The sequence below is a fragment of the Chiloscyllium punctatum genome, chromosome 44 (assembly GCF_047496795.1).
Source record: "Chiloscyllium punctatum isolate Juve2018m chromosome 44, sChiPun1.3, whole genome shotgun sequence".
Classification (NCBI taxonomy): domain Eukaryota; kingdom Metazoa; phylum Chordata; class Chondrichthyes; order Orectolobiformes; family Hemiscylliidae; genus Chiloscyllium; species Chiloscyllium punctatum.
Window position 1 is genome coordinate 13700425 of NC_092782.1, and position 18150 is coordinate 13718574.

Here is an 18150-nt window from a genome sequence, read left to right on the forward strand (position 1 = left end):
ATGCTAATATACTACCTCCAGCACAGAGGGCTCTCTTGTCCTTTGACTTAATCTTTTGTGAGGTACTTTGTCAAACACCTCGAAATGCAACACACCTACTGGTTAGTCTCTCAAAAAGTAGTTGACTTTTAAAGTTTCAAATTAGTTAGCAATGCCAGATGTCATTTTATTTAAAATAGACAGAGACATATATCATTTCTTAGAACAAGAAAATCTCAAGCATCACTCTCCAATATAGTCATAGAACTTCAAAACATAGCACTTGATTTTGCAGAAAACCTATTTGACATATCTTAAATTTAAAATTACAAGTTTTACAAACAGCAGAATATACTGTACATTGTAGACCTAGAGAGCAAATACTAACTGTAACAAAAGCAACAGATAATAAATCTTCAAGTATAAGCAGATATAGCACTCATAGCTACCATCATCTACGATGAGGCATACCAGACTTTCACTGTGCAGACTGAAGGGATAGATGGATGGGACTACAATTCCTTGAGGTAGAGTGGCCTTGCCTAATGAGGACAATTTGGTCATAAAGCATGGTAGAAATTTGAAATTTTGTGGCATTTACTTACAGCTTTCTATTAAAGCAGGAAAACCACAGTCCTAGTCTGTGCTCACTTAGATGATTGTCAACAATTGCAAAATTGACTTCATAGCTTTGGGGCCAAGAAAGAGAAAATCAGATTGCCCATTCTTCATGGTCACCTAGTAACCAGTTATAGTCAAGTATGTGGATGTCAGGCAAGTGCATGATGAGATGTTGCAAACTCATACAACTGGTTTCAGCTTCCTCAACTATAAAAAGGGAGGGGTTAGCAGCAGGTGATTAATGCTGATAATGGACAGGACCTTGTGATACAAGGACCTTGTGATGACCCCACCACAAATAGTGACATAGGAACATAGAACTTCGGAGTAGGCCATGCAACCCACAAGCCAGCACTGCCACTGAGTATGACCCTAGCTGATTGAGCTCATTAGCCTCATTTCCCTCCACCCACCAGCCCAACCTAATCAAATATCCCTCGACCCCTTTAGTCACAAGAGTTGTATCTATCTCCTTCTTGAAAAGGCAATGTATTAACTCAACCACTCTGTGTTAGTCAATCCCACAGGCTGAACACTCTCTGGATGAAGAAATTTCTTCTCCTCTCAATCCTAAAAAGATTTAGCCCCTATCCTGAAACTATGAAATTGCTGTTACTGCTCACAGATGAACAGTGCCCCTTTGGGCCAGGAAGCAGTCAGTATCACAAAATGATACCCAAGCAAAGGTCAATGCCTTCTACAGGAACAGAGAAATTCAAAACAGGATAAAAAATACCAAGGACAGCAATATTCTGATCATTCTGGACAGCTGGATTAATTCTGTAGATTCTATAGAAAAAAAAATAAGTTACATCACCACTGCATCCCGAGTCAAGGTTAAATTTAAAACCCCAGAATGCCAGGCTACTTGGATCTGTGCTGCAAAAATCTGTAGTGAATGTTCATGAGTAGGTTGTCTCAAACAGCAACATTACACTAATATTCATCAACACCTGTGACTGGAATTCCTAGTGACTGTGGAATATACACTTAATGGTAAGGTTCTAGGGAGTGTTGCTGAATAAAGAGACCTTGGAGTGCAGGTTCATAGCTCCTTGAAAGTGGAGTCGCAGGTAGATAGGATAGTGAAGGCGGCGTTTGGTATGCTTTCCTTTATTGGTCAGTGTATGGAGTACAGGAGTTGGGAGGTCATGTTGCGGCTGTACAGGACATTGTTCCAACAGTGGTCTAACCATTGTGTGCAATTCTGGTCTCCTTCCTATCAGAAAGATGTTGTGAAACTTGAAAGGGTTCAGAAAAAATTTCCAAGGATGTTGCCAGGGTTGGAGGATCTGAGCTATAGGGAGAGGCTGAACAGGCTGGAGCTGTTTTCCCTGGAGCATCGGAGGCTAAGCAGTGACCTTATAGAGGTTTACAAAATTATGAGGGATATAGATAGGATAAATAGACACAGTCTTTTCCCTGGGGTGGGGGAAGTCCAGAACTAGAGAGCTTAGGTTTAGGGTGAGAGAGGAAAGAGATAAAAGAGACCTAAGGGGCAACTTTTTCACGCAGAGGGTGATTCATGTGTTGAATGGGCTGCCAGAGGAAGTGGTGGAGGCTGGTACAATTGCAACATTTAAAAGGCATTTGGATGGGTATATGAGTAGGAAGGGTTTGGAGGGATATGGGTCGGGTGGTGGCAGGTGGGACTAGATTGGTCAGCATGGACGGGTTGGGCTGAAGGGTCCGTTCCGTGCTGTACATCTCTACGACTCTATGTTATTACAACATTATGGCGGTATTTAACTCAAATTTAAGTAAACATACTAAATACATAGATATATAGATATAGGATTTAATGAAGGGTTGCACTTCTGGTTATGCAGCTAAAATAACATGTCCTGGATGTAATACGTAGCAAATCCTACTACTCAGTCACAAGACGAGAGATATGTAGGAAGGTCAGCACATGCAATTAGCCTATAGTGATTATTTTAGCTTTAAAATACCACGCATAACAAGGTTCAAATTCTGAGTCAGGTGTAGCATTGTAATCTCAAAGATTTCAGGGATTACTCATACTTTCTTTATCTCAATTTACATTTTAATGAATTGTGTCTAACTTCCACAACTATGTTCTCTGTCATGTACTTGACAGATTGTGCTTTTAGTGTACTTGCAATCCCAAGAAATCTTTCTGCACATTACTTAATAATTTGGCATATGAAACTGGTATGCATAATACTGAGTAATGCAGAGGAAGTGATTGCAGATAATTGTAACCTTATACTTACTCTTTCAGGTCTTTGGACGGGGAACTACATGGTGGGAGGAGCGATGTCACTGTATTACTCAGTTTATCAAGTGTACATGCAGTCCCAATTGCACGTACCACCAATCCAGATTCACCTTCCAAGTCAAAACACTGCAGGTAGCCCACTACCGCATTGCCTCCCATCTCAAGTACCTTTAGGCCAATTTTTCGTTGCAGTTCTCCTGTAAAAATCAAATACCCATTGGTACTCAACATGATTTGTATCAAATACAAAAACTTGATTGCGTGTTCAAGCAGAGTGGCAGAAATTAAATTGATTTTGCAGGCACAGCAACTTTTGAGAAATTGGCCTACAATCTACATATATTCCTAAAGGTTTAAACTTTCTGCAAGGCTATGTAGAATTAAATAAATGATTTTTGGCACCAAATTTCTCGAATTTCAGGTCAGAACAAACAGCTATAAGAAAATACATGGAATTTTGACAAAGGTGCAGAGCCAACCTTCCCAATATGAAGGTGCTTTCTCAGCAATATGAGGCATCCTGTTTCACACATTCAGTAATAAGCTATGATGCAAAAACATTTTCAGCTAAGCACATAGACTATTACATGAATTATAGTGCACATTAGAGAGTGTTTCAAAAGGAACATTACAGTAATGCGTTGTGTAATATATGCCATTGTCAAATCACTGTTAAAAGACTTATTTTGAGGAAATGGTAACCTACATTGGAAACTCGGTCACGGAGTAGAATTTTTGCTTTAGCACTAAGACATTGCGAATTGCTTTGCAAGAAATCCGCTTGTTTAACAAGTGGAGACAGGAATAAAATTGCGGTTTTATCATGTCAAACAAATCAATTTGGAATTTTGACAAAGATGTAGGACTAACTTTGCCTTACACAAGCGTGCGCTCTCAGCAGGATTAGATATCTTCTTCCACACATTTGCACTGTTGATTCTGAATACACAGATGGTGTTTTTTCACATATCAACAACGGTTAATCAAACATATATAAACAAGTCAGCCAAAATTAACAGGCATAATCTTACAAATTAAAAAGTAAACTTCAAATTCTAGAAACTTGAAATTAAAATAAGACATAAATGGGTGGAAATACACAGATCGAACAGCACGTGATAAGAATAAGGTGAGTACAATTTTAATATCTAAGACCATTTCAAAAATATTTTTGTCAGCTTCTTAAAAGGATATCTGAAATTCAGTTCTAGTCTATATGAAAATTCATAATCTTAAAATTGGAAATTTGCCAAATATTAATTCAACAAATTGTATTACTGATATTGTAGAGACCCTAAATTCATACCATCTTGTGATTGAAGTTATCAGCCTCTCAGCATATTACCAACCACCTCAGATTTGTGAAGTTCCCGGTTGCCGGTTCTTCCGATCTATACTTTCCCCAATTTTGGATTGTTGGTTCACTAACAATGACAATTTGTCCCCATAACAACATTTCTGAACATATTGCACATAGTACAATACATAATTTCTGACAATCACATTTTCACTACAACTGCAATTGCATCACCAAAAAGCCTTGTATCAATAAGTACGGTCTACAAAAAAAAAATCAGTTTTTTTTTACCTGACATTAGTGATATTAGCCTCTGCCTGGCTTCATTTGAAGCCCTGGGTGTGCGTATCCTATCAATCCACTGGTATTCTGGATCCTCGTTCACTACCAATTCTTCAACAAACCCATGGATTGTTACTGCTTTGTAGCATTTCGGAATGGATGTTGCTGTGGAGAAACATATACTTCAGAGCTTACTTTGCAAAGAAAGGTTGCTCTGAAAAAGCATTACGGTGAAAATATGATTTGAAATCTTCCATTTTCTGATCTGATTTCAACCCAGTCTAAGAAGATTAAAATTCCTGTCTTGGTTGGTTGTATTTGGATCTTACAGGAAATGTGTTTTGGCTATCGCAAACTAGATTATAGCAGCTACCTGCCTATTGAAAAGAGCTTGACACCTTGGCAGTAAATTGCTTCAGCAATAGCACTGGTATGAGAACTGGAAATATCAACAATATAAAATACACTCAGGAGTTCTACAATATTGATAGAAATAGATGGAACTTTAATCGGCTTTCTGAGCTGAAAAAGCTTGATGTTGAAAATGGGTGCAGAAAGTGTCTATTCTCCGACAATGACACATATCAGCTTTACTGAAATTAAATTCTTTGCAGATTTACTTTTAAAAAACAAAAGATATTCACTGACCATTCACGTTTTACTAACCTGACAATCAGTGCATTGCCAATACATATTATGTGTTTGGAATTCATTGAAACACAAACAATTTAGGATTTTGAAAAAAAAACTTACTACAGAAGAACTTGACCCCGCATGATGATTGTCTGAAGCGGTTCAAATCATTGAAAAGATCTACTTTCACCATAACATTAATTTCCCCTCTGATACCTGTTTCAAAACAAAAACACCCATTTTTGACAACAAAGTAACAGAGTCAAACATGGACTCATCTTTACAAATTGCCTCCTGGCTGCAAGTGCACAATTCTTTTGGATTTTTGAACACAATGAAAGTGAAAGAAACTCAAACACGCTCTAAACCTTAGCATAGTTCTTTCAAAATTTCAAAGTACTATGAGAGCCATTTTATTCATTTCAGTTCATTCCTTTCCCACTAACTTAAATTGTAAGAAAAAGAGAACCCAGCTGATGCAACACTGAAAGATTAACAATACCTCATTGTCATTTTATCAGTTAATGATAAATCAGCACATACTAATACATGCTCTAAATGCGACACACTACATATCGGATATTACTCACAGATAGGCCTTCTTTTGTAGAATGTAAGGGGTAAAGGTGCTAACTTACAGGGCAGGTTGCATAGAAAAGGTTTGTGTCAACTTGCGTACTTAACATAAAGGTGTGGAAGATGATTAAATGACTCAAGAGGACAGGCAGAGAAAAAATCTATTTCCTCTGGTAGAACAGTCCACAACAAGGGAACGTAACTTTGAACATAGAGATTGACCATTCAAGGATGATGTCAGCACATACTCCTTCATAGAAAGTTTCATAGAAATCTGGAACTTTCCGCCACTCCCCCAAAACAAAAAGCTGTTGACAAGACAGCAACTGAATGATTCAAGGCTGAGACTGACAGGACTTTTGTTTAACAATCTTGCTGAGTGCTATAGGTCACCATGCAAATAAAGAGTGTTAAAACACAGGTCAGCTATGACTTCAATGAACAATGGACCAAGTTCCATGGGCCTGAATGACCTTTGCCAATGGTTCTGTCCACCTTTTGTTAACAGACATACACTTGCTTTACCTGCTCAACAACACTCAGTCTGGGTTCCCTGAGGGCCACTCAACTTCTAACCTATTATATCCTTGATTTCAACAAACACTGACAAAAGTGCGGAATTTCAAGGTTAGGTGAGAGTGCCTGCCTATGCTCAACCATCTTCAGCTGCTTCATCCCTGACATTCCCTGCATCATAGTCAGAGATGGGGACATTCATGGATGGCTGCCCAATGTTCAGCACCATTCACAATGACTCAGATACTAAAACAGTTCATAGCCAAATGGAGCAAGACCGGAACAAATCAAGGTTTAGGCTGACAACTGGCAAGTCACACATGCCACGCAAATGACCGGCAATGACCATCTCAGACAACAGAGATGCCAACCATCACCCCATGCCATTCAATGACATTACCATTACTGAATTCTCAACTATCAATATTCTAGTGGGTTCACCATTGACTACAGACTAAACTGGATGAGCCATACTAATAGGTCAGGCCAGAGGCTAGGAATCCTGCAGCGAGTAACCCACTTCCCGACTCCCCAGAGCCAATCCACCATCCATAAAGCACAAATCAGGATTGTGATAAAATACTGCCCACTTTCCAGGACAACAGCAACACCGATAACGTGCAAGAAGCTTGACACCATTCAAGACAAAGCAGCCAGTCTGGCAGAATATCCATAAACATGCACTCCTTCCAGCAGTGACACTCTATTATTAAGATTTATGGCAGATATTCACCAAGGCTCTTTGGGAAGCAACTTCCAAAGTACCAACCATGATCATCAAGAAGGACAAAGGCAGCAAGTACATGGATGCAATACTAGGGGCGGCACGGTGGCACAGTGGTTAGCACTGCTGCCTCCCAGCACCAGAGACCTGGGTTCAATTCCTGCCTCAGGCAACTGACTGTGTGGAGTTTGCACATTCTCCCCGTGTCTGCGTGGGTTTCCTCCGGGTGCTCCGGTTTCCTCCCACAGTCACAAAGATGTGCAGGTCAGGTGAATTGGCCATGCTAAGTTGCCCGTAGTATTAGGTAAGGGGTAGATGTAGGGGTATGGGTGGGTTACGCTTCAGCGGGTCGGTGTGGACTTGTTGGGCCGAAGGGCTTGTTTCCACACTGTAAGTAAACTAAACTAACTACCCGCAAATTCTTCTCCATGTCACTCACCATTCTGACTTGGAAGCATTATACCATTTCTTTCATGTCACTGGGTCAAAATCTTGGATATCTCCGCCTAACAGCATTGTGGGTTTTCCTACATAAAACTGCAGCAGTTCAAGGCGGCAGCTCAGCACCACCTTCTCAAGGGCAACCTGGCTTGGAAAAAACTGCTGGTATAGCCAGCGATATATACATTCCATGGCAGAATGAAAAAAAAACTATTCAAAACTGCCAAACTGCCCTCTCTTTCATTACAACTTCAGCTCACCTTTAATGCAAAGGTAGTGAGTTACATGACTGGTCATTCTAAAACCATGTCAAAGCAGTAAGTTTGCATGAGCAAACTGCATACATTCTCAACGGACTGTCAATGCATTTCAGCATTTACCTATGAGGTGAGTGAGTGTAATGAAAGAGCCCTTAAAGTCATAAGCAGTAATTAAAAGTCTGAAACAAGCCACCATGAAACTCACAACAAATATATGATGACCAAAGGGTGTAAAAATCACTAAGAATTGAAGGGTTAAAAAAATACATGGGGTAATGACAGAAATTCAGAGTGTAAATCTACAAGCTGTATGTAAAATATGAACTTATCTCACACACACACGTTGTACATTATGGAAGAAACATCAAGCCACTTCCCAAATTTAAGAAAACACTCCACCCAAACACATTTTATATGCAGAAGTCAAATGTACTACGTCATTGTGATAAACATATTGAAATATTTGTGTTCAAATCTGGTTCCAAGTTTAGCTTTTATCATTTGGCTATTTTCCAGACCTTGCAAATTCCAAATGTCCACACAGTAGATACTTGCAGCATTATCAAAATGAAAACCACACATTATGCTAAGTCAGCAATATAGTGCAGCCTTTGCCAATCTTATCCTTCAACACTGCTTGAAGTCGTCAAACTTTCTCACTTTGAAAAATTAGCATTCTCCAAATCACTGTGGCTTGTAAACTTTGTTGCCCAGACAAAACAAACGCAGAATTTTCGAGTATTTAAAATCCTGAAATCTTTCTTCATATATTCCCTCAGATTTCACGAGGTGGAAATTTTTGGAGAGTCGTACTGGTGGGAATGAAAGCAGGGAACACCCCAGTTTGGCAACTAATAAGGCATAATGTACAAGTTACCAGCGGTAGCCAATAAACAAGCTGCTGTTACCTGGAGTTAAAAGATGCATGTCCTCAAAGAAACGTATGTGAAGTCTAATGCTGGGAAATAGCCTTCCTGTTTCCCAGTCCATCCCCACAGGCAGCAAACCATTCTAGCCACTGTACTTAAAATGGGAAATCAGGTTGCAACAAATAGACCACTCATCCCAATGTTTTTCAAAGAACAATAGTGTTACATGATCTGGTCTTACTGACGGAGCCGAATCTGTCATTTTCAGAGAAGCTTGAGTTAGAGAGCCTGTACTAAGTGGGAATGCTTCTGTACTAGTAACCCTCAGCCAAAGACAAAGTGCTGGAGAAACTCAGCAGGTTTGCCTGCATCTGTGGAGACAGAAAAGTTTACACTTCAAGTCCAGTGACTCTTCATCAGGTGTTAATTCTAAAACAATCTCATTCAACCGTACAAAATACATTCAGGAATCAACGGGTTAAATTGGATGGATGTTTTCCCAGATTGTGGAGTCTAAAACCAAGGGACATACTCTTAGAATAAGGGGCAGACTGTTTAACATCGAGATGAAGAGGAATTCCTTCATTCAATGGGTAAAGGTGGAATTCAATGTTTGTGAGAAGATTTGTAGCTCGGGTGCTCGTTGTTGTGGTTCTGTTCGCCGAGCTGGGAATTTGTCTTGCAAACGTTTCATCCCCTGTCTAGGTGACATCCTCAGTGCTTGGGAGCCTCCTGTGAAGCGCTTCTGTGATCTTTCCTCCGGCATTTATAGTGACCTGTCTCTGCCGCTTCCAGTTGTCAGTTCCAGCTGTCCGCTGCAGTGGTCAGTATATTGGGTCCAGGTCGATGTGCTTATTGATTGAATCTGTGGATGAATGCCATGCCTCTAGGAATTCCCTGGCCGTTCTCTGTTTGGCTTGTCCTATAATAGTAGTGTTGTCCCAGTCGAATTCATGTTGCTTGTCATCGGAGTGTGTGGCTACTTAAGGACAGCTGGTCGTGTCGTTTTGTGGCTAGTTGGTGTTCGTGTATACGGATCGTTAACTGTCTTCCTGTTTGTCCGATGTAGTGTTTTGTGCAGTCCTTGCATGGGATTTTGTACACTACTGCACAAAAACACTACATCGGACAAACAGGAAGACAGTTAACGATCCGTATACACGAACACCAACTAGCCACGAAACTGCATGACCAGCTATCCTTTAGTAGCCACACACACAGATGACAAGCAACGTGAGTTCGACTGGGACAACACTACTATTATAGAACAAGCCAAACAGAGAACAGCCAGGGAATTCCTAGAGGCATGGCACTCCTCCACAGATTCAATCAACAAGCACATCGACCTGAACCCAATATATTGGCCAATGTAGTGGACAGCTGGAACTGACAACTGGAAGCGGCAGATACAAATCACTATAAATGCCGGAGGAAACATCACAGAAGCACTTCACAGGAGGCTCCCAAGCACTGAGGATGTCACCTAGACAGGGGACGAAATGTCTGCAACAGAAATTCTGTTTTTGATACCAGACAGCAGCAAGGAAGAACTGACCTGAAAAAAGAATATAGGGAGTTAGACTGGAAACTAGAAGGCAGGATGAGCAGAGTTGCAATCTCAGGATTGCTACCATTGCCACATAGTAGTGAGGCGAGGAATAGAGAGGGAATGCAGATGAACACGTGGCTGCAGGGCTGGTGGAGGAGGGAGGGCTTCAGATACCTTCAGGAGCATTGGGATATCTTCTGGGCAAGGTGGGACCTGCACAAGAAGGATTGGTTGCACCTGAATTAGAGGGGCATCGATATCCTGGGCAGGAGATTTGCTAGAACTCTTCAGGAGGGTTTAAACTGGATTGAAAGGGGGACAGGAACCTGAGCGACAGATCAGATGGTGGAGTAGGTAGTGAACAGCCAGATATAGCATGCAGAAAGTCTGTGAGGAGATATAGGCACAGAAGTAGAATTCCTACAGTGTGGAAACTTGCCCTTCGGCCCAACAAGTCCACACCGACCTTCTGAACAGTAACCCAACCATTACCCATTCCCCTATCCTATATTTGCCCCTGACTAATGCACTTAACCTACACATCCCTTATGGGCAATTTAGCATGGCTAATTGACCCAACCTGAGCTCTTTGGTCTGTGGGAGGAAACCAGAGAAAACCCATGCAGACACTGGGAAAATGTGCAAACTCCACACAGACAGTCACCAGAGGCTGGAATTGAACCTGGGTCCCTGGTTCTGAGAGGCAGTCAGTGCTAACCAGGAAAAGGTGCAGTCAGTGTGATGGATTGAAATGTGTCTATTTTAATGAAAGAAGTGTCAGGAATAAGAGTGACAAACTCAGAGCATAGATCAGTTCTTGAAATTACGATGCAGTGGCCGTTACGGAGACTTGGATATTGGATGTTCCAGGGTTTAGGTGTTTCAAAAGGAATGGGAGGAAAGGTAAAAGAGGTGATGGAGTGGCATTGTTAATCAGGGACAGTATCACAGTTGCAGGAAGGGAGATCGTTGAGGAGGGTTAGTCTAAAGAGTCAGTATGGGTGGGAGTCAGAAACAGGAAAGGAGCAGTCACTTTATTGGGAGTTTTCTACAAAGCTCCCAATAGCAACAGAAACACAGAGGAGCAGATTGGAAGGCAGGTTTTGGAAAAGTGCAGAAGTAACAGGGTTATTGTCATGGGTGACTTTAACTTCCCTAATATCGATTGGAACCTACTTAGTTGAAATAGTTTGGATGAAAGAGTTTTTATCAGGGGTGTCCAGGAAGGGTTCCTGATGTAACATGTAGGCTAACTAGAGGGGAGGCCATATTGGATTGGATGCTTGGCAAGGAACCAGGCCAGGTGCCAGATCTCTCAGTGGGAGAGCACTTCGGTGGTAGTGATCACAACTCCATGACCTTTACTATTCTCATTGAGGGCAATAAGAGCAGTCAGTATGTGAAATTATTTAACTAGGGGAGGGGAAATACAATACTATTAGGCAGGAACTGGGCAGCGAGACTGGGAACAGATGTTCTCAGGGAAATACACAACTGAAATGTGGAGGTTGTTTAGGAAGCACCTGGTGATAGCGCTGGACAGGTTTGTCCCATTGAGGCAAGAAAGGGATGGTCGGGTGAAGGAACCTTGGGTGACAAGGGATGTGGAACATCGAGTCAAGAGGAAGAAGGGAGCTTACTTAAGGTTGAGGAGGCAAGGATTAGACAGGGCTCTACAGGATTACATGGTAGCCAGGAAGGAACTGTAGAATGGACTTAAAGCTAGAAGAGGGTATGAAAAATCTTTAGTGAGTAGGATTAAGGAAAATCCGAAAGCATTCGACAAAAAACAAGAAGAAGGGACAAGAGGATGGCCAGAGTGAGGGTAGGGCCAATCAGGGGCAGTGGAGGAAACTTGTGCCTTCAGTTGGAGGAAGTAGGGGAGGTCCTTAATGAATACTTTGCTTCAGTATTCACCACTGAGAGGGACATTGAGGTTTCTGAGGACAGACTGATATGCTCGAACAGGTTGATGTCTGGAAGGAGGATCTGCTCAAATTTTTGATAAACATAAGGATAGATAAATCCCCTGGGCCGGACAAGAGATACCCTAGGTACGACAGGAAGCAAGGGAAGAGATTGTTATGCTTTTCGTAATGATCTTTGCATCCTCATTTTCCACTGGAGTAGTGCCAGATAATTGGAGGGTGGCAAATGTTATTCCCTTGTTCAAAAATCCTGCGAATTACGGACCAGTCAGACTTATATCAGTGGTGGGCAAATTATTAGAGAGGTTTCTGAGAGACAGGATTTATGAGTACTTGGAAAACCATAGTTTGATTAGAAATTGTCAGCATGCTTTGTGAGGGGCAGGTCATGCCTCACAAATCTGGTTGAGGATGTGACAAAACACATTGATGAAGGTAGAGCAGTGGATGTGATGCACATAGATTTTAGCAACACATTTGATAAGGCTCCCCATGGTAGGCTCATTCAGAAAGTAAGGAGGCATGGGATACAAGGAAATCTGTCTGTCTGGTTACAGAATTGGCTGGCCCACAAAGACAGAGGGTGGTGGTATTCAGCCTGGAGTTTGGTGATCAGTGGTGTACTACAAGGCTGGGTTCTGGGATCTCTGCTCTTTGTGATTTTTTATAAATGACTTGGATGAGGAGGTCGAAGGGTGGATTAGTAAGCTTGCCAATAACACAAAGGTTGGTGGAGTTGTGCATAGTGTGAAGGGCTGTTGTAGGCTGCAACTGGACATTGACAGGATTAGGAAATGGGCTAATAAGTGGCAGATAGAGTTCAACTTGGAAAAGTGCAAAGTCATTCATTTTGGAAAATTGAATTTGAATTCATAATACAGGGTTAAAGGCAAGATTCTTCGCAGTGTGGAGGAACAGAAAGATCTTGCGGTCCATATCCATAGATCCCTTAAAGCTGCCAACCATGTTGATAGGGTTGTTAAGGCGGCGTATGGTATGTTGGCTTTCATTAGCAGGAGCAATCAGTTTAAGAGCCATGAGGTTATGCTGCAGCTCAACAGAGCCCTGGTTAGACCACACTTGGAATATTGTGTTATGTTCTGGGAAGGATGTGGAAGCTTTGGAGAGGATGCAAAGGAGATTGATCAGGATACTGCCTGGACCGGAGGGCATTTCTTTTGAAGAAAGGTTGAGGGACCTCATTGGAGAGAAGAAGGATGTTGACAGGCATAGAGAGTGGATAGCGAGAGGCTTTATCCCGTGGTGGAAATGTCTATCACAAGTGGGCATAATTTTAAGGTGATTGGAAGAAGGTTTAGGGGAGATAGGTTCTTTACACAAAGTGGTGGGTGCGTGGAATGCACTGCCAGCAATGGTAGTAGAGTCTGATACTTTAGGGACATTTGAGTGATTCTTGGATAGGCACATGGAAGTTAATACAATTAAGGGTATGTAGGTTAGTCTGATCTTAGAGTAGGATAGAAGGCCAGCACAACATCGAGAGCTGAAAGGCCTGTACTGTGCTGTACTGTTCGATGTTCTGTATTCTCTACGTAAGTAGGTTCCAGGAAGGTCTGTCCTGAGATCATGTTTATGATGCAGGCACTTAAGAAGTATAGTGTTACAGATCATTTATACTAATGCAAAATCAGGAAATTTAGCCTGCAATGGACAATATTAAAAGAGTGTCAGAAAAATATAACACCAATGAAACTCGGGTCATAATTCATGAAAAATCATACTCACCATGAATAGTGTCATAGATTGGAAACCAGCCAGATAAAATGGCTGCAGCTTCATTTGATAATAATGGGTCAATATCGATATATACTTTCCCAATAGCATCATTAGCACTGTAAGTATCATGGTCCAGAACGGTGATTTGTAGTGGTTCATCTTGCAAGTCTTCATCATCAACCTGTAAGCACATTTCAAGGTATTTATAATTGAATCACAGAAAGAGAGATTGAACCATGTCCTACGATCAGGTTTTATGGGCAGTAAATTCTGCTCTACGTGATATTCATAAACTGATGTGCTCTCAATTAAATTTATACGGTAGTTATAAAATCCGATTCATTCTCATACCCTCACCCTGCGTTGAGCATCTGTGGCATTGTTCATCAGAAGTCTGCTGTCAGGACAGAAGCATTATATCATGCAATGAATGAATTATACCATGAATGTAATGCTTTGCTGCTCTGTTGAAGTTGAGCATCTTCACAGCCACCAGGTAATTACAAATTATTAAATCCATTAAGCTCATTTTAGTCACTCCACTCAGAATGTCCTTGATTTTAACTCACTCATGATTCATGTGAAGTAATTAGGGAGGTGGCTGTAGATGGCTAAACTTTGAAAGACAGGGAATATATCCTCCAACCTGATTTCCATTTATAGAAATCACCAAAAGAAGTGTTTGCAGAGTCTTTGAGAGACAAGGCATCACTATGCAATTGGGTTTCAAATGGTTAGCTGATGGCTTGAACCATTCAGCAGCAGGAAATGAAACTGAAAGGAGAGCTTGCATAGTAGCGGGCAAAGTAAAATGGGAGCTAGGAGGGGAAGGGGTAAAAGGCACACTAATTCACAGGTAGAAATATCAGATGACAAGTATAATGCTAATGGGAAGCGTCATGAAAATCCATAACGAGCTCTTGAACAACACCATTGGGAAACGAGTTTTATTATCAAGAGCTGCTAGGTGAGATAGCATAGTAGAGCTAGAAAAGATTAATATTCCCTCTGCTCTGCTAAAAGAGTATAAAATTTGAGGAAACAAACGTGTGCATTTGGATAAGATGCCAAAATCTCTCAAACAACTGAAACTTCACAAACCACATCATAAAAGGAAGAAATGTGCCCTTATACCTAATATCAACTGATCTTGGACCTGCTTACATAGCAATTAGGACATTTTGGCTTCAAAGGGAAACAGTTTTAGTTAGCAGAATGACAGGTTCTATATTTGATTGGAGAATACAGTCCCTATAACACAGTCCCTCTCACACACTGGCTACGCCAGAGATACTAGTACCTGCTTTTGTTACATACTCATGCAATAAAACTCCTTGCAGACGATTAGTTTCAATCTATTTGCATCAGCGACCAGTCAGAACTGCATGAAGACTCAAGATTTTTTTTTTAAAACTTCTTTTAAAGATTCCGCCCAACAAGTCCACACTGACCCTCTGAAGAGTAACCCACCCGGACCCATTTCCATCTGGCTAATGCACCTAACACGATGGGCAAGTTAGTATGGCCAATTCACCTGACCTGCACATCTTTGGACTGTGGGAGGAAACCGGAGCACCCGGAGGAAACCCATGCAGACATTGTGCAAACTCCACACAGACAGTCGCCCAAGAATGGAACCGAACCTGGGACTCTGGTGCTGTGAGGCAGCAGTGCTAACCACTGAGCCACTGTGCCGCCCCTAAAATCCAATAATTCAAAACAGACACTGAACCAGAAATAAACTCATTGAATTAAATCCCTGAGAAGTTTTTGCAGAAATCTTTCATTGTTATTTTCTTCTATCCACAAACTCAAATGTGCAGGGCTTAAAAAGAAAGTGAACATCTGTACGTAGGTTTTCATTCCTACTTTCCCTGGACTGTTGGGTTTATTCCGAATATCAACAATGCAGTCCCAACACAGGCTCTACCCAAATTATTCTTCATTGAAACAAGGTGCACTACAAAAATACTGTAAGCATAGTAATGCATCATACGTCTACCTATACTTTAGAATCGTAAGTGATCTGGTTTATGAGGACTTGTCAGAGGATTAGACTGAAAATGCCAGCCTGCCCTGCCTCAACCTCCAGTTGTTGAACAGGTGATGCCTGTTCTGGACCTAACTACATCAGCCAGTGTAATCAAGCCTTGAAACTATCCGGTCTTCAATGGCTGCTCATTTTGACCATCTGCCATGGTTGATGATCTCCATTTATCCGAAGATTTGCTTTCCCTGGATTTTAACAACCCTTGACCTCAGGTGAGCTTGTTAAGAGCTGCTGCAGCTTATGTCAACTAACTAGCATAAGAGGTACAGTTAGTAAGTTTGCAGATTACACCAAAACTGGAGGTATAGTGAACAGCAAAGAGGGTTACCTCATATTACAACAGGATCTTGATTAGATGGGCCAATGGGCTAAGAAGTGGCAGATGGAGTTTAATTTAGATAAATGCGAGGTGCTGCATTTTGGGAAAGCAAATCTTAGCAGGACTTATACACTTAATGGTAAGGTCCTAGGGAGTGTTGCTGAACAAAGAGACCTTGGACTGCAGGTTCATAGCTCCTTGAAAGTGGAATCGCAGGTAGATAAAATAGTGAAGAAGGCGTTTGGAATGCTTTCTTTTATTGGTCAGAGTATTGAGTACAGGGGTTGGGAGGTGATGTTGCGGTTGTACAGGACACTGGTTAGGCCACTGTTGGAATATTGCGTGCAATTCTGGTCTCCTTCCTATTGGAAAGATATTGTGAAACTTGAAAGGGTTCAGAAAAGATTTACAAGGATGTTGGGAGAGGCTGAACAGGCTGGGGCTGTTTTCCCTTGAGCGTCGGAGGCTGAGGGGTGACCTTATAGAGGTTTATAAAATTATGAGGGACATGGATAGGGTAAATAGGCAAAGTCTTTTCCCTGGGGTCGAGGAGTCCAGAACTAGAGGAAAAAACAATGACTGCAGATGCTGGAAACCAGATTCTGGATTAGAGTGGTGCTGGAAAAGTACAGCAGTTCAGGCAACATCTGAGGAGCAGGAAATTTGACGTTTCGGGCAAAAGCCCCTCATCACGAATAGAGGCAGAGTGCCCAAAGGGTGGAGAGATAACTGAGAAGAGGGTGGGGGTGGGGGTGGGGGTGGGGAGAAATTAGCATAGAGTACAATAGGTGAGTGGGGGGTGGGGATGAAGGTGATAGGTCAGGGAGGAGGGTGGGGAAAGGTAGCAAAGAATACAATGGGTGAATGGGGGTGGGATGAAGGTGATTGGTCAGAGAGGAGGGTGGAGTGGATAGGTGGAAAGGAAGATAGGCAGATAGGACATGTCATGGGGACAGTGTTGAGTTGGAAGTTTGGAACTGGGGTGAGGTGGGGGAAGGGGAAATGAGGAAACTGGTAAAGTTCACATTGATGCCCCGGGGTTGAAGTGTTCCAAGGCGTAAGATGAGGCGTTCTTCCTCCAGGCATCAGGTGGTGAGGGAGCTGCAGGGAAGGAGGCCCAGGACCTCCATGTCCTCGGCAGAGTGGGAGGGGGAGTTGAAATGTTGGGCCACAGGGCGGTGTAATTGATTGGGGCGGGTGTCCCAGAGATGTTCGCTAAAGCGCTCTGCTAGGAGGTGTCCAGTCTTCCCCAATGTGGAGGAGACCGCATCGGGAGCAACGGATACAATAAATGTCATTGGTGGATGTGCAGGTAAAACTTTGATGGATGTGGCAGGCTCTGTAGGGCCTTGGATGGAGGTGAGGGAGGAGGTGTGGGCACAGGTTTTGCAATTCCTGCGGTGGCAGGGGAAGGTGCCAGGATGGGAGGGTGGGTTGTTGGGGGGGCGTGGACCTGACCAGGTAGTCACGGAGGGAACGGTCTTTGCGGAAGGCGGAAAGGGGTGGGGAGGGAAATATATCCCTGGTGGTGGGGTCCGTTTCGAAGTGGTGAAAATGTCGGCGGATGATTTGGTTTATGCGAACATTGGTAGGGTGAAAGGTGAGCACCAGGGGGGTTCTGTCCTTGTTACGGTTGGAGGGGTGAGGTCTGAGGACAGAGGTGCAGGATGTAGACGAGATGCGTTGGAGGGCATCTTTAACCACGTGGGAAAGGAAATTACGGTCTCTAAAGGAGGAGGCCATCTGGTGTGTTCTGTGGTGGAACTGGTCCTCCTGGGAGCAGAAACGGCGGAGGCGGCTCCTGGGAACAGATACATTGATGACTGCATTGGCGCCACCTCGTGCTCCCGCGAGGAGGCTGAGCAATTCATCAACTCCACCAAAACATTCCACCCTGACCTTAAATTTACCTGGACCATCTCTGACACCTCCCTCCCCTTCCTGGACCTCTCCATCTCTATTAATGACGACCGACTTGACACTGACATTTTTTTACAAACCCACTGACTCCCACAGCTACCTGGATTACACCTCCTCCCACCCTACCTCCTGCAAAAATGCCATCCCGTATTCCCAATTCCTCCGCCTCCGCTGTATCTGCTCCCAGGAGGACCAGTTCCACCACAG

The 18150-nt window shown here is 42.6% G+C and overlaps 1 protein-coding gene across 12 annotated transcripts in view; it reads right to left on the reverse strand.

Annotated features, from left to right (window-relative positions):
* c2cd5 (C2 calcium dependent domain containing 5) overlaps nucleotides 1-18150 on the reverse strand; it is a 126551-nt gene that overhangs the window by 92999 nt on the left and 15402 nt on the right. For all 12 annotated transcript variants that reach the window (XR_011955273.1, XM_072562278.1, XM_072562276.1 and 9 more), the window contains exons 4-7: nucleotides 13664-13835; nucleotides 5175-5270; nucleotides 4431-4586; nucleotides 2838-3039 (exon numbers count right to left, since the gene is read on the reverse strand). Coding sequence is in view for 11 of the 12 variants with exons in the window: in XM_072562278.1 (XP_072418379.1) it covers nucleotides 2838-3039; nucleotides 4431-4586; nucleotides 5175-5270; nucleotides 13664-13835 (626 nt within the window). In the remaining variant the exon portion in view is untranslated. The remainder of the gene's footprint in view (nucleotides 1-2837; nucleotides 3040-4430; nucleotides 4587-5174; nucleotides 5271-13663; nucleotides 13836-18150) is intronic.